Here is a 21,344-nt window from a genome sequence, read left to right as displayed (position 1 = left end):
GGAGCCAACAGGCCAAGGAGGGAGGCTGACGGCTTTGTCAGCTCGTTTAGCCTTGACTTGCTGCTTATAAGCTGGGCCGCAGGGGCCCAGGGCCAGAGTCACCCTGGGACAGCATGCTGGCCAAGGGGTTCCCTCTTCGCTCAGTCCTGGTCAAAGGCTGCCAGCCCCTCCTGAACACCGCACGGGAGGGTCCAGGGCATCCCAGGGTGCCCACTGGGGAGGGGGCTGGGATCTCGACTCAGATTCCCCGCCCCTTCAGCGAGATCCCCTCCCCGGGAAACAACGGCTGGCTAAACTTGTACAATTTCTGGAGGGAGATGGGCTCACAGAAAATCCACTATCACCAACTCCAGAACTTCCAGAAGTATGGCCCCATTTACAGGTAAGCCTGGCAGATTGTGGGGCTCATGGGATAGGGTAGAGGGCTGCCCATCCTAGGTATAACAGGGCTCCGTTAGGAAAAACTGTTCAAGAGAGAGGTCTCAAACATAAAGCCATTAACATGAACTTAAAGTCAAGAAATTTAGGATGATAAATCTGCTTATAGGCTCGAAAAAACAGCCAGCACCTCAAGGTTATGTGAAACAGGAAATACCAGACATCGCACCGCTGGTTTAGGCCGGCCGGTGGGGGGGGGGGGGTCCCCTCCCCCAAAAGTCCTGCCCTCCATTCCAGGCTCTGGTCTACTTCTGACTTGTTTGTTCCTTGCCTGGGGTTGGTGGCAGGAGAAGGGAGAAGGCTTCCCAGACAATGGGTTCAGTTCCCAGCCCTGAGGCCCCAGGTCCTACGCGCTTTGAAATTGACTGGGGGGAGGTGATCAGGGCCTAAGCCCTGTTAACTGCCTCCCTGCCTCCGCCATCCTTAAGACAGCTTGGAAGGTAAGTTTGTCATCCCACTGTGGGAGGAAACTGAAGCTGGAGAGGTAAGGATTCTTGCCCTGATCTGCTGGGGTGCCGGCCTCACCCCTCAGCCCTGCGCGGCTCTGGAGCAGCTGATTTTGTCCCTTCCCCTCTGCTGGGCCACAGCTCCTTTTCCCCAGGCATCTGCCTTGATTTCTGCCTCAAAGAAGGGGCCTTTGGTCTTTTAGCCTCTGAATGTGCTTCCCCACCCCCTTTCCCCTATTCCGAGGGACGGGGTCTGCGGGCTGCCCTTGGTGGGAGGCCTCACTTGTTCTGATTTAGCTATGCACCTTCCAGGTACACCTGGGCTCTGTTCTGAGCAGATACTTAAGAGACTGGAGGTGGTGGAGGTGCGGGTTGGGGGCAGGGAGGGGACTCCGGGAGGGACGGTGCATTTTCCTTTAAGTGAAAGGGTCAGGATGGGGAAAGGGCATTGATAGGATATGTTGGCTGTCTTGAAGGGGGGGTCGGGACGGGAGGGCAGGCAGGGCAGGCGTGTTTGTGGAGGGGTGCAGCTGCTCATTGGTCAGGGCTCCCCCCCCCCCCCCCCCACCGCATTGCCCAGCGTGGAGAAGATGGCTCCTTCCTTCGGGTAGATCTTTCCATATTTCCATATTCCCTGCTTCCTGCTCCCTTGGCTCCTCCTCCTTCCCTCCTGCTTCTCCCTCAGGTAGGAACCTAGGAACCTAGGTAGGAACCTAGGAACTCGTATTTTATCAAGCCTCTTCTGTTTTCTGAGTCACTATCATCTGAGCCTCTCGACGCATCCTTGTATTTGATGTTACTATTCACATTTTACAGATGGAGAAACTGAGCCAGGAAGGAGAAGGTCATTCCTGCGTCTTGCCAAGGTCACACAGCTTGTCAGGGCGAAGCCAGGGCTATCTTTGGAACCCCAATTGTCTGACTTCTAGTTCAGTGTCACTGTTATGTTCTAACTTATGGCCCAGAAATGATACATTTGTGAATAAATGAGAATAAACAATTCAGAAAATATAGACAAGCACAATGGAAAATTGCAATCAGACACAATCTCAATTTTGATAATATGTATATTTTTTATTTGAGAGAGAGAGAGTGCACGATGTAGGGGGAGAGAGGCAGAGAGAGTAGAGAGAATCTCAAGCAGGTTCTGCATTCAGAGGGCCCAAAGATGCAGGGCTTGATCCCACAACTTGGATCATGACCCAAGTGGAAGTCAAGAGTCGGACGCTCAACCTACTGAGCCACCCAGGCGCCTCTCAATTTTGATAATATTTATGTAACATTAAGAATGTGAATATATTATGTATGCTGTTTGTTGGGGTCCCACAACGACATATGGAGGACTTCTTTCCTCTTTTCTCTCTTTAATATAATTTTAAAAGGCAGCACGGTAGTCCGTAGTGTGGATAAGCCTTATGATGGTAGCCAGTTCTTTAAAGTGGACATCCAGCCCTCTCTGGGATTTTTTGCTATTAGACACGAGGCTTATCCATCAGGCATCATTGTCACGCTTCAGATCACTGCCTCGGGCTAGATTCCCAGAGTTGGAATTGATAACAATGGCAGTTCAAGGATTTTGCTGAGCTGGGTGGGGGGATGGGGCTAGTGGTGTGAGGTCGCTTGGTAGCTGGAAAAACACGGAGGGGATTTTCTGGGAGGCCACCGACAAAGCCCAAGGGGACCTGGGAAGGTAGGCTGGGGTGCAACGGGTCAGTGCACATGAGGGACCTTTAATGAGGGACCGCACCCTCTCCCCTCTTCCTCTTTCTCCCCCTCCTCCCCCCTCCCCCATCTCTTTGAGGAAGGGGGAGGGGAGAGAACTTGGCTTGGACCTGTGTGTTTTTATATGTTGTCTTATAGGGCATCTTGAATTAAGTTTCTTAGGCAAAAGGCAGATGCAAGTAAGAAGTGGACTTTTCTGCTGTTTCCCCACAGTTGTGGTTTATGTTTTTCAATTTTTTATTTAAATGTTAGTCAGCACGCAGTGCAATATTGGTTTCAGGAGTAGACTTGAGGGGTTCATCACGTGCTCATCCCAAGTGCCCCCCTTAATGCCCATCACCCATCTAGCCGGTGCCTCTCCCACCATCAACCCTCAGTTTGTTCTCTATCTTTAAGAGTCTTTTGTGGTGGTGTTTTATTTATTTATTTTTTCAAATTTTTTTTTTTAACGTTTATTTATTTTTGAGACAGAGAGAGACAGAGCATGAACGGGGGAGGGTCAGAGAGAGAGGGAGACACAGAATCTGAAAGAGGCTCCAGGCTCTGAGCGGTCAGCACAGAGCCCGACACGGGGCTCGAACTCACGGACCGTGAGACCATGACCTGAGCCGAAGTCGGACGCTTAACCGACTGAGCCACCCAGGCGCCCCTGTGGTGGTGTTTTAATAGAGACTGTAAAGTGCTTTGTGACAGGTATCTATGCCCGAGGCCTGATATTTTACCAGGGTTTTGTTTGTATAGAGACAAAGTGCTTTGTTGGAGTCTGAGGAGAGGCAGGGTAGCTACTCCCAGAATTGCAATCCTAGAGCCTAGAAGGGACTGGCTGGCCGGGCCTATGGACTACCTAGAAAGCTACACCGAGTCCCTCCAGTGGTGACAGGACCACGCTGTTTCTGAGCTCTGTGGTGGGTGCGAGGCAGGGAGGGTGCTGAGGCTTTGGACGCCCAGGAAGAAGAGCGTGGGAGCGAGGACCTGATGGTCCACGGTAGACCCTGGGTGGGGGCAGGCTTGTCCTGGGGCCAGGCAGCAGCTACCGTGATGGCAAGAGGAACATAAAGCTGTCACTTATCCAATGCCTGACTGGAGTCACTTCCATAGACTGTATCATCTTGTCCTTCAGCAACCCTGTGAGACAGGTACTGTATCTCCATTTTATAAAGAAGGAAATGGACTCAGAAGGGGTGAGCGCCTTGCCTCGGGTCACACAGCAAGGAGTGCTGTGGGATCGGGGTCCACTCCCAGGACTGTTTGCTCTGCAGTCTTTGCCACGAGGCGGTTATATGTGAGCTGGGCCCCATCCTGATTGCCCCGAGTCTGCATGGCTCTCCGGGAACCCACCCTAGCTCGTCCCCTCTGTTCCCCCAGGGAGAAGCTGGGCAGCATGGAGTCGGTTTATATCATCGACCCTGAAGATGTGGCCCTTCTCTTTAAGTTCGAGGGTCCCACTCCAGAACGATTTTCCATCCCACCGTGGGTGGCCTATCACCAGCATTGCCAGAGACCCCTCGGCGTCCTGTTGAAGTGAGTCCTGGGCCATCTCCGGGGAGCTGGTGGGAGATGATGGGCAGCTGTGGCATGGGGCCTCTGGGCAAATCCCTGGCATCTTCCTGTCACCATAAAGCCGCTGATGGTGAACTGCTCTGCCAGCCTTCAGGGAAGTGCTCAGGCTGAAGATTGTAATGAGTAAATAAAGATCTAGAACAGTTCTCATTTATTGGTTCACGCTTTAAGACCCATCTTTTTGAGCACCTGCTGTGTGCCGGGCTCTGGGGTACAGTGACAAGGAGGGCAGGGCCCCGCCACTGTGAGTCTAAAGGGGCAGTGAGAATCGCGGACAAGTCGGTGTATGTAAGTGTAACGGACACAGTTGTCCACCAAATCGCTAATCAAACGTTGACATGTGACCATGTCAAGTGTTGCTGAGGATACAGAGAGATGAGAGTTCTCGTGGCTTGCTCGCGGGAGTGAAAGCTGGTGCCGCCACTTTGGAAAACGGTTGGGCATCGCCTCCTGTGGCTGAGTGTTCACACGCCTACAAGACAGCAGGTCTGCGCTCGGGAATAGACGCCAAAGCACGGGTCCCCAGGGGACGTGAGCTAGAGTGTTTGAGCAGGGCTGTTCATAACGGCAAAGCCCAGGAAACCACCTAAATGCCCGACAGGAGCGAGAATGAGTGAGTGGTGGCACACGCCAGTCAAAGTGAATGGACTCAGTGGCCCGCAACCATCCAGATGATACTTAGAAGTGTAAAACTGAGGAAAAAGCAAGTCATGACAGTTCTTTAAAAAAGTTAAAAAACAGGGGCACTCGAGTGGTTTAGTCGGCTAAGCACCGACTTTGGCTCAGGTCAAGATCTCGCGGTCCGTGAGTTCGAGCCCCACCTCGGGCTCTGTGCTGACAGCTCAGAGCCTGGAGCCCGCTTCAGATGCTGTGTCTCCCTCTCTCTCTGCCCCTCCCCAGCTTGTACTCTGTCTGTCTCTCTCTCTCTCTTAAAAATAAATATTAAAAATTTTTTTTAAAAAGCTGAAAACAAGAATACATTTATTATTATTATTATTAACATTTATTTATTTTTGAGAGACAGAGACAGAGCGTGAGCAGGGGAGGGGCAGAGAAAGGGAGACACAGAATCCGAAGCAGGCTGCAGGCTCTGAGCTGTCAGCACAGAGTCCGACGTGGGGCTCGAACCCATGAACTGTGAGATCGTGACCTGAGCTGAAGTCCAATGCTCCACTGACTGAGCCACGCAGGCACCGCCCCTTTTTTAAATTTATTTTTTTATTTTTTAATTTACATCCAAGTTAGTTAGCATATAGTGCAATAATGGTTTCAGGAGTAGATTCCAGTGATTCATCCCCTATGTATGACACCCAGTGCTCATCCCAGCAAGTGTCTTCCTTAACGCCCCTTACCCATTTTAGCCCATCCCCCTCCCCACAACCCCTTAGCAACCCTTAGTTTGTTCTCTGTATTTAAGAGCCTCTTATGTTTTGTCTCCCTCCTTGTTTTTATATTATTTTTGCTTCCCTTCCCTTATGTTCATCTATTTTGTACCTTAGATTCCTCATATGAGTGAGGTCATATGATATCTGTCTTTTCTCTAATTTCGCTTAACCTAATACCTGCTAGTTCCATCCACATAGTTGCAAATGGCAAGATTTCATTCTTTTTGATTGCTGAGTAATACTCCATTGTATATATATACCACATCTTTATCCATTCATCAAGTATACATTTTTAGAATAATTATAGATCAAACTATATACAAAAACAAGCAGAGGAGTCAGGGTGATCCCCTTGGCCAGGGAGGCAGGAAGTGGGAGGACCAGGTCGGCCTATGTAAGTTACTGTCAAGTTCCTAGTTTTCGTGTTGCCTGGTGAGTTTGTAATAATATCCTTATAAACAAGCGAAGCCCTCAAACTACTAAAAGGGCTTTGTGTGGATCTCTTTCCAAGTATGGGCCGTAAGCTGAGGTCTATCATTGACCCAATTCAGGGCACCTGAGATCCCCCACCAGTGGCGCTGGTGGGACATATCGGGGGTGCAGAGGAGGAGAGATTGGCCAGTTGTGTCTGTGCAGGGGCCAGAAAAGGTGAAGTCAAGGGGCACTTGAATGGCAGGAGGTGAGCATCAGCCAAGAGGAAAGGCATGTGTGGCTCTGAGGCAAACACTAGAGGATTTGAAAGTTACTTTGAGGTTCTAAGAATAGGAGTTCTTGGCCACAGCAGCAGCGGGTAGAGGCAGTGGGGGGAGGTCGGGGTTTTGTTCTCCCCCACCCTCTTTCTTCCTGCCTCTATGCCAGGCAGAAGCTGGGAGATGGGAGGCCCAGAGTGATGGGGGTGGAAGTGAGTGCCGGGCTCTGAGCTGTGGCTCACCCTCCTGGAAAAGTCGAGTCAGCCCCCTCTGTGTCTGCCAGGCCTGGGGTTTGTGACCATCAGGGCCTGAGGGCCTGTGTTTTCTCAGGAAGTCAGGAGCTTGGAAGAAAGACCGACTGGCCCTGAACCAGGAGGTGATGTCTCCAGAGGCCACAAAGAACTTCATTCCCCTGCTGGACCCAGTGTCTCAGGACTTTTTGAAAGTCCTGCACAGGCGCATCAAGCTGCAGGGCTCCGGAAAGTTCTCAGGGGACATCAGTGACGACCTGTTTCGCTTTGCCTTTGAGTGTAAGGAGACTGCCTGGCAGTGGTCCTGTGGGTGGGAGAACCCAGCCTCCTACCTTGAGACCCAGCACAGATCCTGAAGAAGCATTGGGATTGGCTTCTGGGATGAACTGCTAGACTCATCCTCTACCTCTCTCTCTCCTGGGACACTGACCTTCGAGGTCTGGGAGGAGAAGGGACAGTTGGGTGGTTAATCTAAATGGGGTATTTGAGGATATGTAGGAGTTTTATAGATGGGGTAAGGAGTCAGGCAGTATGGGAAGAGGGAATGGTGCATGCAAAGGCCTGTGGCTTGATGGCGATCATGTGGTCATTGCAGGAGATTCGGGGTGTCCAGAGTTTGGTATGAAGTCAACATTCAAATTCCTGATCAAGTAGGCAGGAAACACTTGGGGCGGTTGGGAGTTTTTAGGTCCAGCCAGAGTGGGTCTTGGATGGCCAATCCACTTTCCCATATGACCTGTTTCAGGAGATAGCCAATTTGGTCACTTCCAGATGAGAAATTGATCTCCCTTCCCAGGAGGAAAGCCCAGAGGCTGCTTGGGGTGCTGTTGGAGGGTGGGAGGCGCAGTTTCAGCCCCGCCTGGGCACTTTCCCTGCTGGAGACTGCTTCCTGCCACCCTTTGCAGGGTCTTCTACTCGCCCCTCTCAAGGACCCGAGTGGCTCCCAGAGGGTAGCTTTCCCTCAGTCCTGCCATTTCCACTGTTTGGGACTCAGGCCTCAGTTTCTTTACTGAAGGAGCCTGAGGTTGGGTGCAGGAGATCCTCTGGGTTGGCGGGGGTGGGGTTCCTGGGGGCTGACGCCCTCAGATGGCCAGGTTGAAAGGGGCTTTTCTGCCTCCCCCTGCAGCCATCACCAACGTCATGTTCGGGGAGCGCCTGGGGATGCTGGAGGAGGTGGTGGACCCTGACGCCCAGCGGTTCATCAACGCTGTCTACCAGATGTTCCACACCAGTGTCCCCATGCTCAGCTTCCCCCCAGACCTGTTCCGTCTATTCAAGACCAAGACCTGGAGGGACCATGTGGCTGCGTGGGATGTGATTTTCAATAAAGGTGAAGGCTGGTTAGCCATGTCTGGGGGCCAGGAGAGCCCTGTCTACCCCAGAGGGTGGGAAACCCAGGCCTGAGATGGGGCGGGGGGGGGGGGCAGGGAAAGGTAAGAAATCTCTGCTCTCTGGTGGGCAGGGAGAGGGGCAGGAAGGCCCCGGAACTCCTGTCCATGGTGGCCTAAAGGCTGGCTGTTGGAGATGGTTAGAAAGAGGATCAAAGACATCATATTCTTCCCAAGAGTCCAGGATCTCCCGAGAGTTAAGGACTGGTGCTCCAGACACAGCTGTGCTTGGTGACATATTAGGACTTTGGTGAGCGAGATTGGTAAGGTAGGGTGGAGAAGGCAGATGGGGGTGTGGTGTTGACCTCAGACCTAGAACCATATCCCAGCTCTGCCCCCCCACCCCCGACACTCTCGTGACCTTGGGCAAGCCACTCCCCTTTAGGGCTTCTGTTTCCTAATCTGTAAAATGGGGATGATCTCACCTCCCCCCCTGGAGCTGTGGTCAAGAATTAAATGGATATGAAGGGCTTAGCAGAGAGTGTGTGCTCAGTAAAGTGGCAGCCGAGCAAGCTGGGCTCTTGAACCCCGAGGCCCTTGGTGCCTGCCCTCCCCTGCCCTCCCACCTGCAGAGAGCTCACTCTTCCTTTCTCCTCCTGCACAGCGGAGGCATACACCCAGAACTTCTACTGGGACCTGAGGCACAAGAGAGATTTCAACAATTACCCCTGCATCCTCCAACGCCTCCTAAGAAGTCACAAGCTGCTCTTTGAGGATGTCAAGGCCAACATAACAGAGATGTTGGCAGGGGGTGTGGACACGGTGAGGTGGCTGAAGGCACATCCTGTCCCTTCCTGTGCCCCGTGCCCCTTCCCCACCAATCCGCCTCGTTGCCTGAAACCCTACCCACGTGGGGTGGACCTCCCTTTCTCCGGCTGCATTTCTTAAATCCTAATCCTCTAGGATGAGGAAGGGCCAGGTCACATGGTCACCCACGGTGCATAACTTGAGGCTGATCTGCCAGGTTTGCTTGGCCTGTGAGAACAGAGCAACCGGGCATAGGTGGCGGGCCCAGGTTCGTGCCTGGAGCCCTTGAGGGAGGGAGGGCTGCTCCAATCAAAGGTGGAGGACACAGCTCACTCGATTCAGGAAGGCAGGCAGGACCGCAGAAGATCTGGGAGCCAGTAGAACATCCTCCACCTTCCAGACGTCAGTCCCCCATGGTGCCCCCCTGTGTCTGGAGGCATGCTCTGCGGTGTCTCCCTCAGGCCCTCTGCACAGGCGGTACAATACCCCAGAAACTTCTTGACTGTCAACATGTCTCTGGCCTGTGTGCGGTCCCTTTTACCACTATCTTGAAGCTTCCCAGGCCGCTGTGATGGTGAGGGCTCATTATTTAGTGTTTATGGAGTGTTAGTTGTGATTCAGGCATCGAGACTATAAAGGTGAATGCTATAGACCCCAAATGTCCCAAAGGGCCCGGGAAGGAAGGGCATATCAGCGTGCCGGGGCTGTTAGAACAAAGTACCACAGACCGGGTGGCTTAAAACACAGAAATTTATCTTCTCACAGTTGGAGCTAGAAGTCCAAGAGCCAGGTGGCTGGGTTGGTTTCTTCTGCGGCCTCTACTTGGCTTGTAGATAGCTGTCCTCTCCCTGTGTCTTCACAGGGTCTGTGCACGCATGCGCACGTGTGTCTGTGGCCTAACCTCCTCTTCTTAGAAGCACAGCAGTCCTGTTAGATTAGGCCCCACCCACGTGACCTCATTTCACCCTAGTTCGCTCTTGAAAGGCCCCACGGCCCTCAGTGTCCCACGGTGAGGTACTGGGGGGTCAGGACTTCAGCCTGTGAATTTGGCTCGTTCCACGACGAGGAGGCTGCGTGGGCGCCGATGACCACCACGCCGTGTTGTAGGGTCCGCTGACCAGGCATGTGCCGAGCACTGCCGGTGCCCAGAGGAGGGAGAGAAAACAGTGGCCTTGTAGGACAGGGACAGCGCCCCATAGAGGAGCCGACATTCAGCTTGTGTCTTGAAGGCTGCTGCTGGGAGGAGGGAGAAACAGAAATTTCAGGACTAGGGAGACACGTGCCAAAGCCCTCGGGTTAGTAACTTTCTTTCCTCCTATCGGATTTCTGTTTGCCTCTAACAGCAGATTGTTGGTCTCTGGGACAGGATGCAGCCGAGCCTTTAGCATATTTTAAACCTAGTTCATTGTCAGTTATGTAGAAGACAAAACCGCTTACCTATTCTTGGGTAACATCTTTTAAGCCTGTCCTAGGGGCGCCTGGGTGGCGCAGTCGGTTGAGCGTCCCACTTCAGCTCAGGTCATGATCTCACAGCGAGTTCGAGCCCCATGTCGGACTCCGTGCTGGCAGCTCAGAGCCCGGAGCCTGCTTTGGATTCCGTCTCCCCCTCTCTCTGCCCCTCCCCTCCCCAGCTCATGCTCTGTCTCTTTCTCTCTCTCAAAAATAAAATAAGTATTAAAAAAAATTTAAAAATTAAGCCTGTCCTAGATGGCAGGCAGGCTCCTAAGCTTTTCACATGTATTAACTCATTTAGTATTCACAAACAACACTATGAGGTATGTTACTATTATCCCTCTGTTTTAGATGAGGAAACTGGCGCACAGAGAGGTTAAGTAACTTACTCAAGGTCACACAGTTGGTAACTTAGTTGACTATCGTATTCAATATCTCTCAAGTACCTAGTTTATGTCAGGCCTTGGAGGCGATAAGACCATTACACACATTTGATCTGAGCCTTAAAGGAGTACATCGTTGCCTCCTAGGTTTGGCGGGGGGCGGCGGGGGTGGGGGCGGTAATTCTAGAATGAGCAAACAGCATGAGGAAGATTTCTGGGCTTTGGGAGCTGTGTGTAGCTAGAACATTAGGGGGCAGGGGGCCTGGGAGCGGTAGGCAAGTGTTGGGGGGAGCCTCACGGGTCAGGCAAAAGCTTCTGGGGCCAGGTGAGGATTTGGAGCTGGGAAGTGGCCTCATGACATTTTTTCCGGAGTGCTCCTCCTGGGAGGAAGGAGGAGACCAAAATATGACCCTTGGTCAGATAGCAGCATGTCCTGGCCCCAGGAGGGAGGGCTGCTTCAGCCTGGGGTCCCCCCCGTGAAGAATCTTGGACTGTGGGGCTTGACGAGTGTCACTCACGCTTCAGTGAAGGGCTACTGGTCACTGCCTCCGGCTAATACTGAGATGGGCTGGTCCATCCCAGGATAGACCGCATTGCTAATTGCAACACGGATGGAAAACGGGTCTGGTGGCTCTGGTTTCAGTATCTTTGGGCCTCACTTTCTTTTCTGTTCCCACAGGCAAGGGCTAATGTTTGGGGAAGGTCTAACGGGAGAGGGGTGGGATGGCAGTCATTGGGGAGTACAGCCCTTACAGTAGTAGGATTTGGCTTCCAAAGGCCTCTGGAGTCCTCTGGAAGAAGGCACCAGCTGTATGGGTGACTCTGCTGGCTGGGGAAACAGGTGGGCGCTGGTGACATCGGGGACGAGGGCAGGGACAACTGCTGCCCCAAACATTCCTGCCTGGGGGGTGAGGCAGGCGCTCTGGACGTTTGCCTATCAAACCGTGTTTTGCTTTCGTGGACGGTGGCCTCTGGATGCAGGGATGAGAGTGGGCAAAGATCCTTGGAAGTGAGAATTTAGCATGGGTTTAGATGCCTCAGGAGTGACGGGTCCTCCTTGTCTTCCACACCGCACACTCCCTGCCAGACGTCCATGACATTGCAGTGGCACTTGTACGAGATGGCACGCAGCCTGAAGGTGCAGGAGATGCTGCGGGAGGAGGTCCGGGCTGCCCGGCGCCAGGCCCAGGGAGACATCAGCATGATGTTGCAGCACGTCCCGCTCCTCAAAGCCAGCATCAAGGAGACACTGAGGCAAGCCCAACCCTCCCAGGCCCACCCACCTCATCTCCCACATCCCTGGGCAGGGCCGAAGGGAGGGCGTTGGTAGGAAGTGAGAAGTCCGGGGAGACAGCTGGGAATGGCGAGGGAGGAGAGAAGAGTACATCCCGTCCCCAGATCCCCCCGGGGCACTGGGGCTGAGATGCCTTGCTGGGTGTACAGGCTCTGTCCAGGCCTCAGGGCATCGGCTTCCTTTTCTGTTGTTTTAAGGTTGATTTATTTATTTTGAGAGAGAGAGAGAGAGAATGAGCGCAAGCGGGGGAGGGGCAGAGAGCGAGAGGGAGATCCCAAGCAGGCTCCGCGCTGACAGCTGACAGCGTGGAGCCCGACGTGGGGTTCGAAGTCATGAACCGTGAGATCGTGACCAGAGCCGAAATCAAGAGTTGGACGCTTAACTGACTGAGCCACCCGGGTGCCCTGGGGCATCAGCTTCTGAATGCCTTCCTCCGGCAGACTCCACCCCATCTCCGTGACCCTGCAGAGATACCTTGAAAATGACTTGGTTCTTCGAAATTACATGATTCCTGCCAAGGTGGGTGCAGCAGGGGGGGCTGGCGGCTCTGCCAGTCAGACAGAGGAGGCTGGGGACAGACTGCAGTTGCACACAGATGGGTGGCGACGAGGGTTTCTGTCCCCTCTTTCTTCCTGGAGCTGGCTGGTGCAGCAGTCCAAGTAGGAATGAAGGGCAGGAGTACTGGGCATAGTGGGTGATGGTCCCTGGAATGTTGCTGGAGCCCAGGGTTAGGAGGGAGGCCCCACTGGGTCTCGGGAGCCCTCTGGGGTTGAGGAAAGGGCTGGACAATCCCTTGAGCCATCCCTGGCCTTGAGTCTTCAGTCCTGCCCATCTGATGGGTGAGGCTCAGGGGAGGGGGTGGGAACTTTTTCAACATCACACGGTGGGCAGGGTCCCGTGCTGGAACTGGAACACTGGGCAGCCTGGCTGGGGAGCGGGGGTGGGGAAGCTGAGTTAATGCTCCCGGCTGGGAGTAGATGAAGCCTCTCAGGCCTCTGCCCACCTTGTCCCCAGACGTTGGTGCAGGTGTCCACCTATGCCTTGGGCCAAGACCCCACCTTCTTCCTCAATCCGGGCAAGTTTGACCCAACCCGATGGCTGAGTAACGACAAGGAACTCATCCACTTCCGGAACCTGGGCTTTGGCTGGGGTGTGCGGCAGTGTGTGGGCCGGCGGATCGCTGAGCTCGAGATGACCCTCTTCCTCATCCATGTGAGTCCGGCTGGGGGCATCTGCCCACCCTGGGCTGGCCATGGCCCTAATGAAGGCAGTGACCCTCCTACTCTCATCTCTGCCCAGAGCCCAGGGAGTACAGGGCTGGGGACATCTGTCTCCCATTATTTGCCTTCCTCCTCCCTGACAGTTTCGGGCTAATCTTCTTATGGCCCATCGGTGTCCCCTGGCCATCTGTTCTCCCCCAAGCGGGATGGGACGGGTACGGGGGTGGGGGGGACAAGGTTTCGTTGAAGCTATAAGGCTGATCGAGGGGACGAGGTACTAGTCGTGCATTTTCAGGCGCTGTGCAGGGCCAAACAGGAGCTGGCGGTGAGTTCCTCCAGTCACTCACGACAGGTGACACCTACAGGTGAATGAGCCTGGCCCCGGGGGAGACAGCCCCTCCCCACCTCTCCCCTAAGCCCACCACCCCTCTTTCTCAGATTCTGGAGAACTTCAGAGTTGAAATGCAACATCTCAGTGATGTGGGCACCACATTCAACCTCATCCTGATGCCCGACAAGCCCATCCTCCTCACCTTCAAGCCCTACAGCCAGGACCCACCCCAGGTGTGATTAGAGAGGGTGGACGCTGCCTCTCCCACCTCTCAGGCCAGCAGGGGTGCTGGAGGAAGGTCGGGGTGGGGCCCATGGCGGTTCTGCTCTTCAGTCCTCAGCCCCCCTCCCCTGCTCCTTTTGGGCCAGCTCTGGGAGGAGAAAGTTGGCCAGGGCACCCCTCTTTCACGCCACCTCTTCCCCTTCTTTTCCTGACCCATGAAGGCAATAAATGGCCGAACCGTGTGAAGTGTTCTCATTTCCGTCCGACTCCCGAGTGATCTATCGCTCCTGTGACGATGCTCCCTGACCTGGGTCAGCAACGGGATCTGGGCACGAATGGGGCACCCAGGGCAGCTGCACTTGAAGCCAATTCTATTGGGACCCACCTGCTCAGGAGCCAGTAGGATTAACCCCCTTGCTGCCTGGGGCTGGGGGCAAGGCAGAGCGGGTGGCGGGCTATTGCCACTGTGCGGGGAGCTCCTGGAGCAGCGGGCAGAGGGACAAAGGACCCGGCTTCTGTTGAGGGAACAGGGTGGTCTGAGAACAGACTTCTGGGCAGGCCCACCTATCAGGAATGAGGCTCCTGTAGACCTCTGACTGGCTGAACTCTGGGTGGGAGTTCCCTATGGGGTCATGAGGACTTCCTGCCAAGGTCAGCTAGGGTTCTGGGGCATGTCCGGGGCTGAAGCCTGAGTGAGGGTCTCGTATGAGGTGGCCAATCTAGGGAATAAGAGGCCAGTATGTTTGCTTTACCCCACCCGGTCTTTCTCTGGGCAGTAGGCAGGAAGACTGTGGCTGGGCCTTTGGTGCATTATTTGGACTTCCTGACACTGGTCCCGGTTTTGGCCTCCTTACCCTCTCTGAGTTCTATAACTCCTGACCAGGTGCCTGGTCCCTCCTGGCCCTCTGCTAGCCAAGTCTAAGTTCTGCAGGCAGACAGGGGAGCTAGTCCCACCCAGGACAGTGGCCTTGCTGCCCTGGTCTCTTCTACCAGCATCTGCAGGTCCTGAGTCCACTTTTGGAGCCTTTCTACTTTTCCCTACCGTAGAATCATCTTTCTTGTTGGCTTTCTCTCTCTTTCTTGCTTCCTTTCACTTCTCGGGGCCCCAGTTGTCTTTGACTCAGAAACGGTAGGGCTGGAAAGGGCACTACCGTCAAAGAAGTCAAGCTCTGCATGGGACAGATGGGGAAATGGAAGCCCAGAGAGGTTGCTTGAGTCACTCAAGGTCACACAGCATGTTTATAACTAGAATCCGGGCCTTCCGACTCTCAGCAGAGGGTTCCTTCCCCTAGCCCCATCTGCTTTCCTGTCCCTGGCTATATATGGACACAACATTGCCCACTCAGCCTGGCCCTGGTTAATGGACTATTTCACACTAACATGTAACTGATTGCCACAGTCAGGCTTTAAGTCTTTCCCTTCCCAAGAAACTGATCAATCGAACTTGAAAGAAGGGATTTCAGATATGAGATGTTTAGGGGCAAGTGGAAAGTCCCAGCCTCCCTCACATCTTCCAACAGAGCTGGCCTCAGGTGGCCTCATTTCTTCTGGAGTTCTGGAAGGGGCTTGTCTCCCTGGCTCCTGCTTTGGAAGGCCTCTTCTCCCCCTCCCTCTTGGGTCCACTATGGCCTTTGGCTCTCCCAAAATGGTAGCTTCTGGGACAGGCAGGAGGCTATAAGGCTGCAGCAGAGGGACCGGGCCCAGAGTGGGGTCTGGAAGGAGGAAGCTGGGCCCCCTAGGCTGCCCTACCCCAGAAAAGAGACGAATGCTCACGGACTTACAGCATTTAATGGAGTCATTTGGGGGGAGTGGAATGAGACTCCCCAGCACACAGGGAGGCCTGCTCTGGCACTCAGGTCTGCTAAGACTCAGGTCTTCTGGGAGTTCGAGGGTTTGTTGAGCTTGGTCTCTGAGCTGGGCGTCAAGGGGTCCAGCTTTGAGGGTCGCCTGCTGTCCTTGGAGAGGGCCGAGTAGTGCTGTGGTGTGCAGAGCAAAGTGAGGTGAGCACGCCCCTGCCGCTGGGGGCGGGGGATGACCCATTAGAGTGCATCTTGGCAAGCCATGCCTCAGAGGATCCAAAACATAGTGCGCCAAGACTTCGCAAAGGTTCCCACAGCTGTTTAACCACAGCAAGTCAAACCCGATTTCTCCAAGAGCCCCCAGGTCTCAGCAGGTGACTTTGCCAAGGTAGCCCTGTGTTCTCTGTCAGTGTCCCGCCCCCACGCCCCAACCTCCCATCCTCTTCCGGCCTTTCTGGGAGCCTGGAGATGTTCAGAACACTGATGGCTCAAGGGCAGGAGCCTTCAGGGGTGTTGCTCTGGGGGACCTGGGAGCCTGGGGCTGAGCCTGAAGGGCAGTTGTGAACAGGCCCATGTGCGCTCAGGACGCCGCCAGTGTTTCTCTCTGGCAACGTTGCTCCCCTCCCTGGCAGGGGTGCGGCACTGCAGTTGCCCGAGAAGGTGAGCTCCTGGGAGGACCTCAGGTGCTAAGGGGCTGGGTGGGGGCCGCAGCTACTCTGCCCATGCTAAAGGACAGCCAGTGCCAGAGCAGTCCAGAAACGCCTGGACACCCCCTACCCACGGCCATCACCCCTTGATTCTCACCACCACCCGTGGGGCATCTCAGCGATGCCTTAGGCAGGTGGGACATCGAGACCAGGCGAGGGCTTCTGGTGGTAACAGAGCAGAAACTGAGACTTCCAGTGGGTAGCTGGTCCCCCTGCGTAGTTCTTCTCAAGGCCGGGTGACTCAGGATTGGGGCGGGGAGTGGCTGCCAGCCCCACTGCCTGACCCCCAAGGAGCTTGTCCGGAGGGCTCACTCACAGGCAGGTCAGTGATGATGGAGTTTGAGGGTTGCCCCAAGCCATACTCTTGCTCCTGCAGCCTTGTGGCCAAGTCCTGCTTCTCTCGTCCCCAGCGTCGAGCCGAGTCCTCTAACTGTGGACACGGAGAGGGACAGATGGGGAACTGCTGGGCAGCAGGGCCCATCCCTGCGATTCAGGACATCCAGAGCCTGAGCCTCCTCTCCGGGCAGTGAGCAAAACCCTGGGCAACGTGGACCTGCTACCTTCCGGAAACAGCAGGCGTGGCAGGGTGGCGGGGGAGGGGTCTAAGACACAGAAGGACCTTCTCTGAGTTCCAACAACATACAGAGCCCTGACCCTCAGTCCACACTGATCCTTGACTCTGGTCATAGACTGAGCCACAACCTTGGTCACTCTTTGACCCTGACCCTGGTCATAGGCTGAGAGGTGAACCCGCCTAGCCTGACTGACGCCTGCACCTCACCCACCTGGCTTTCCAGGGATAGGATCCGGCTCTGAGCTCGTTCCAGCTTGGCCAGAAGGTTGAACTTGTCTGAAGCATTGCCAAGGAGATCCTGTGGGCAAAGCAGAAACGCACACATGGCTCCAGCTGGGGATGGCGGCCGTGTGGGCTCAGGAGGCCATGAGATACTGAGGGAGAAACCAGCCAGGTCTGAGTTCCAAACTCATCTGCCTGATTCAGAGCCTGAGACCCAGGGCCAAACCCTCGTCTCAAAGTTGACCCGATACGGTGTGTGTGCTTTTTTTCACAGCTGTTCTCCCCAAAGATTTTGGTTACATGGAGTTTCCGGACATCCATCTCTAAACGTAAAATGCACTAGGTGGCGCCTGTCGGTGCCCAGAAAGGAATCGTGAACGGGGAATCTTGTAAAGTGAAGCATCTGTGAAGCAAGGGTTCCCTTATCCCCCCCGCACTTCACCTGGATGTCCGTGCATCGGGTGCGCTTTCAAACAGAACTCACCTCCCGCAAGTCCTGGGATGAAGAGAAAAACTCTCCTGTGTCCCCTGGCCACCCCTTGCTGGAATTCTAAATGTCTCGTCTTTGGGTTTGCATGAGGCAGGGGCACCTGCAGCAGCCTTGGAGACGGAATGGGGCTGGGGCATTTCTGGGGCCGGGGGCACCCACCTGTGCGGGCAGGGTCTCTGTGCCCTTGGAGTGGCCTGGGCCATCTGTCTCCTGCAGTCTCTCTGCCAGGTCTCCTGCTCCCAACTCCCCGGGGTCCACCTGGGATGGGGGAAAAGGGCTCTCCAAGGCTGTACCAATCCCAGGAAACGCTCCGGGATGGAGCTCAGAGAGGCTTGTGTGGAGTCCGAGGGCAGGCCAGCAAAAGGGGTCAGGAATCAAAGGTCAAGGGCCATTTGGGGCTGCTAAATGAGGGCAAAAGTGGCGCCTTCAGACCCATGTGTGTCCCTGGGAGCAAAGGGGCAGGCCTGAGAGCTGGCGCTCCAGGAGACGCCAGGCACGTTGGAGTCCCTGGGAAGCCCAGCTCCTGGTCTCCGTCTTCAACTTGGATTGCGCTGTGAGTGATCGCCGAGCATCTGTTGGGGCAGGCCCAGGCCAAGCCTGTGCCGGCAGCTCTTACCGGTAGGGCCTGCTGCTGCAGGATGATGGGGGCCGACTGGTGGCGGTTCTTATCCAGCTCTGCACGCAGCCTGGAGTTTTCTGCCAGCAGCGCGGAGTACAGGTCGACGGGCAGGTTCTCTCTTGCGGGCCCCGGGGGAAGGCCAGAGGCTGAGAGCACAGGGAAGGCTGCAGACGTGGCCACAGATGTTCATGAGCTGGCTCTCCTGCCCTCGTGTCCCCTGCCTGATCCGCCCCGGCATTTTGCTCCATTCTGTCCTTCCTCTGTTCCCAAGCACTCACCGGCTCCCTGCCCGGTAGAATCAGATCCACACGCCTCAGGCCCTCCTTGTGGGCTCTTTATAACCTGACCGCAGTGTTCTCCATAACCACTCCCCCGCCATTTGTCCTGGGTCTATTTTAGCTTTTCACCACTCTCTTTCCTCCCTTCTCTGCTCTTGGCATTGTCACTCCCTGGCCCTCTGCCCTCCCTGGGTTGTCTTCCCTCTTCTCCCACTCTAGAATGACCTCAGGGTTCCTGAAAGGCAGTCTCATCTTTCATTCTTTTCCAAAGGCCTTCTGGAATGCACCGCCCGACATCCCCATGCAGTGAAGGCTGAGCACAGGGCTGGGCACGCAGGGGTCCCCGGTGAGGCTGTACAGATGGCTCAGGGAACTCCTCTGCCTGGGCCGGGCTGATATGGGGTGAGCTGGCTGTCCCCTGCCCGCCAGAGCCCTGTCAGATTGGCAGTCCTGGGTGGCTTTGGTTAACATCAATGGAGAGAACAAACAAGTATTGTTTGTTTTGTAGGAGCAGACTCTTTGAAGACATGGGGAGAGGAGGAAGTAATCTGGAGGGTTCTGGCAGCCCCTCTTCTTGGGCAGCCCCTGTCTGCTCACCCCAGTCTGCAGTGCCTCCCCTCTGTGGGTCCGAGCACGTCCATCTCTAACCTGGCTCACACACTGCCCTGATGTGTCCTGAGGGGCTCCCTGGCAGGAGAAGGGAGCCCAGTGGACCTTTGGGAGCCCTCTCCTCACTGCCTGCGTCAGTAGGGGGGTAGCATCCTTTGTCCCAGTTCTGCTCCGGAAGCGGATGCTCCAGGAAGGCAGGGCCTCCGGGGGGACGGGGCAAAAGACTCACCCACGCTGGGCTTTCCCTGCAGCCTGGTGAGCAGGGGCTCCTTCCGGTCCCGCAGCTTGTCCTCCAGCACCCGCTCCATCTTCTCGATCACCTGGAGGGCCGGGCACAAAGGCTGGGCTGGCCTGGGGGCTCTGCACCTTCTGCTCTGTGGCTGGCGCCTGATGGGCCGGCCCCTCTGACACCTGCCTTCTCCTGGTGCCGCACAGTCTCCTCCAGCATTTTCGTCTTCCGCAGCTTGTCCTGGTACCGCTTCAGCAGCGCGGCCTGTGGCTGCTGAGCCTGGTGCAGGAGGAGTAGCTCCTTCTCTCGATCATTCTTCTGGTGGTGGGGGAGGGCAGGGAGTGCCTGGGGTTACTGCTGGCCCCTCTGCTGAGTCTCCAACTGCACCGCCCCCTTCCTTCCACACCCCTCTCCCTTCTGCTCGCGGGTACTTCTCTGGACACCCCCCCAGCTCCCTTCCCCTCTGTCCCCCAGCCTCAGCTCACTCGAATCAGCTCATTCTGCAAATGCTGCACTTTGTCCCACAGCTTCTTCATGTCCAGCTCACTCAGCAGCAGTTTCTGCTTCATGGACACTGTGGGGGGGGGTGTTGGGGGAGCTGGCTCAGGGAGGGCGCATCTCCTGGCTCAGCGCAGCTGGGGACGGGGCGGGGGTGGGGTCTCTCAGTCCTGGGGCTTGAGACAGGGCTGGAGTCTCCCATCCCGGAGAGAGGACCCGGCCAGTGTCCAGGAGCAGGTGCACCTGGGAAAGGCTCCCCACCACCCTGACCCACAATTTAGAGCCTGGGCTCAGGCGGGCAGCTGGATGCTCTCGGTGGCCCGGACACCCTCACCCAGATTCTGGCTCTTGTTGGTGTCGTTCTGCTCCTCTTCCACCTCCCCCTGGGTTAGCTGGCTCCTCAGCGTGTGGTTCTCTGCCTCCAGGATGCTGATCTGCTTCCGCAGCGACAGGATGTCCTCTGCCATCTTCTGCATGGCCCGCCGGTAGTTGTTCACCTCCTGTGGATTCCAGGGCTCAGAACTGGGTCCCAGCTCACACGTGCGCCCACACTTGGAAGTCAGCAGGTCCCCGTCAAGGCCAACAAACAGAGTGAACCCCAAGTGGTGCCCTTGAGCCTGAGCAACTCCTTCTAGGGGTGGTTATGATTTGGTTTCCACCCTTCCTGGCCATGGGAGAGCAGTCACTCCAACCGTCTCTCCCAGTGACGCCACCGAGGAGGGACCCCGGGCTCGCACACCAGGTGAGGAAGCCCAGTGAGGCAGAGACTCAAAAGCACCCGGGGCTGGGTTTCTAGGGCCTGGCTAAATCCAAGCCACTTCTCTGCCTTCTCCCTTTCCCTTTTCCCCCTTTCTAACCCCTGTCCTTACTCATGTCACTGAGGAAGGACCCAGGGAAGAACCTTCAGAAATCCCATTGAATGCTACTCGGCAGCTGAGCCCAGGCCCCAGCACCCCCACCAGCCCGGGGGCGGGGCAGGAAGAGACCTACGGTAGGCCCAGGAGACCCGGATAAAGACTCAGGGTCAGGGTTGGGATCCAGCTACAAAGTCTTAGGTAATGAGGTGGGGCCAGGATGCTGGGCTCCGTTTTTAGGTGAGGAGTAATGATAATCCTAATATCAGGTGCTCGCCGAGAATCGACAGTGTTCCAGGTTAGGTCCCCTCCCCCCCACTTAGTTCTCACATGGAGCCTCACGTCGGGCCTGTTAGCATCCTCATTTTACTGATGAGGAGACCAAGGCCCAGAGAGGTGCAGAACTCGCTCTGTCACAAAAGTAATGAGTGGCAGAGAAAGGCTCTGAAACCCAGGCCAGCTGCCACTTGAGTCCGTGTTCCCAAGAGCTGTTGCAATCCTGCCAGATGCCCCCAGGCATGGACACCGCACAGGACATTGAGAAGCAATCAAAGCATCTTCTTAATAAGGATGATGAGTATAATCTCAGTTTGGGAAAAGAATTAATGTCTGCCCTTATGTATGCATAGGAGGTTAATGGGCTTTATTCATGGCATTTGTTTTATACTAAAAAATTCCCTCTTGTTGTTTATAAAAAGTTTGTAAAAGGGGATTTCATAAATATAAATATAAAAGGGGGACCCGAAAGGTGAGGCCAGGAAAGTGCATTGAGGGAGAGGAGGTAGGCGGAGGGAGGTGAAGCCGGTGGGGGTTTCTAAGCCCTGGTGGCCTGTGACCTTCCCGAGGCTGTGGAGGCCTCGATGTGAGAGTTGGGTCTTCTAGGCCCATCCAGGCTCCCAAGTTTCCAGGAAGCAGAGCCTTGCCCTGAACTCGCACC

General features: G+C 55.4%; 2 protein-coding genes across 3 annotated transcripts in view; one reads left to right on the top strand and one right to left on the bottom strand.

Annotated features, from left to right (window-relative positions):
* Window positions 1–82: 82 nt before the first annotated feature.
* LOC125910141 (cholesterol side-chain cleavage enzyme, mitochondrial) lies at window positions 83–13,770 on the top strand. 2 transcript variants are annotated; one of them, XM_049613859.1, is made up of 9 exons: window positions 83–382; window positions 3,972–4,127; window positions 6,571–6,770; window positions 7,618–7,821; window positions 8,484–8,641; window positions 11,549–11,715; window positions 12,196–12,274; window positions 12,770–12,967; window positions 13,414–13,770. In XM_049613859.1, exons 1-9 carry the CDS (start codon window positions 114–116, stop codon window positions 13,543–13,545), a joined length of 1,563 nt encoding a protein of 520 aa, XP_049469816.1. In that variant the 5' UTR covers window positions 83–113; the 3' UTR covers window positions 13,546–13,770. The 2 variants fall into 2 exon arrangements, with proteins under 2 accessions (XP_049469816.1, XP_049469817.1); XM_049613860.1 differs by lacking the exon at window positions 83–382 and adding an exon at window positions 437–878.
* A 1,527-nt stretch (window positions 13,771–15,297) lies between these two features.
* CCDC33 (coiled-coil domain containing 33) overlaps window positions 15,298–21,344 on the bottom strand; it is a 107,185-nt gene continuing 101,138 nt past the window's right edge. Inside the window, exons 13-20 of the mRNA XM_049613858.1 lie at window positions 19,888–20,053; window positions 19,541–19,629; window positions 19,242–19,373; window positions 19,056–19,146; window positions 17,937–18,103; window positions 16,820–16,906; window positions 16,351–16,464; window positions 15,298–15,504 (exon numbers count right to left, since the gene is read on the bottom strand). Of these exons, the coding sequence (XP_049469815.1) occupies window positions 15,397–15,504; window positions 16,351–16,464; window positions 16,820–16,906; window positions 17,937–18,103; window positions 19,056–19,146; window positions 19,242–19,373; window positions 19,541–19,629; window positions 19,888–20,053 (954 nt within the window). The 3' untranslated portion in view covers window positions 15,298–15,396. The remainder of the gene's footprint in view (window positions 15,505–16,350; window positions 16,465–16,819; window positions 16,907–17,936; window positions 18,104–19,055; window positions 19,147–19,241; window positions 19,374–19,540; window positions 19,630–19,887; window positions 20,054–21,344) is intronic.

This window comes from Panthera uncia (assembly GCF_023721935.1).
Source record: "Panthera uncia isolate 11264 chromosome B3 unlocalized genomic scaffold, Puncia_PCG_1.0 HiC_scaffold_1, whole genome shotgun sequence".
In the NCBI taxonomy this organism is placed as follows: Eukaryota; Metazoa; Chordata; class Mammalia; order Carnivora; family Felidae; genus Panthera; species Panthera uncia.
The sequence above is the reverse complement of the archived record's forward strand: the minus strand, read 5'-3'. Positions and strand labels throughout refer to the sequence as shown.

What these genes read in the sequence shown, in the direction of transcription:
- LOC125910141 (XM_049613859.1), top strand. Translation starts at nt 114, where the DNA reads ATGCTGGCCAAGGGGTTCCCTCTTCGCTCAGTCCTGGTCAAAGGCTGC. An exon ending in GTTTCGCTTTGCCTTTGAGT is followed by an intron (nt 6,771 to 7,617) that starts GTAAGGAGACTG and finishes CTCCCCCTGCAG; the next exon opens with CCATCACCAACGTCATGTTC. An exon ending in TGGCAGGGGGTGTGGACACG is followed by an intron (nt 8,642 to 11,548) that starts GTGAGGTGGCTG and finishes ACTCCCTGCCAG; the next exon opens with ACGTCCATGACATTGCAGTG.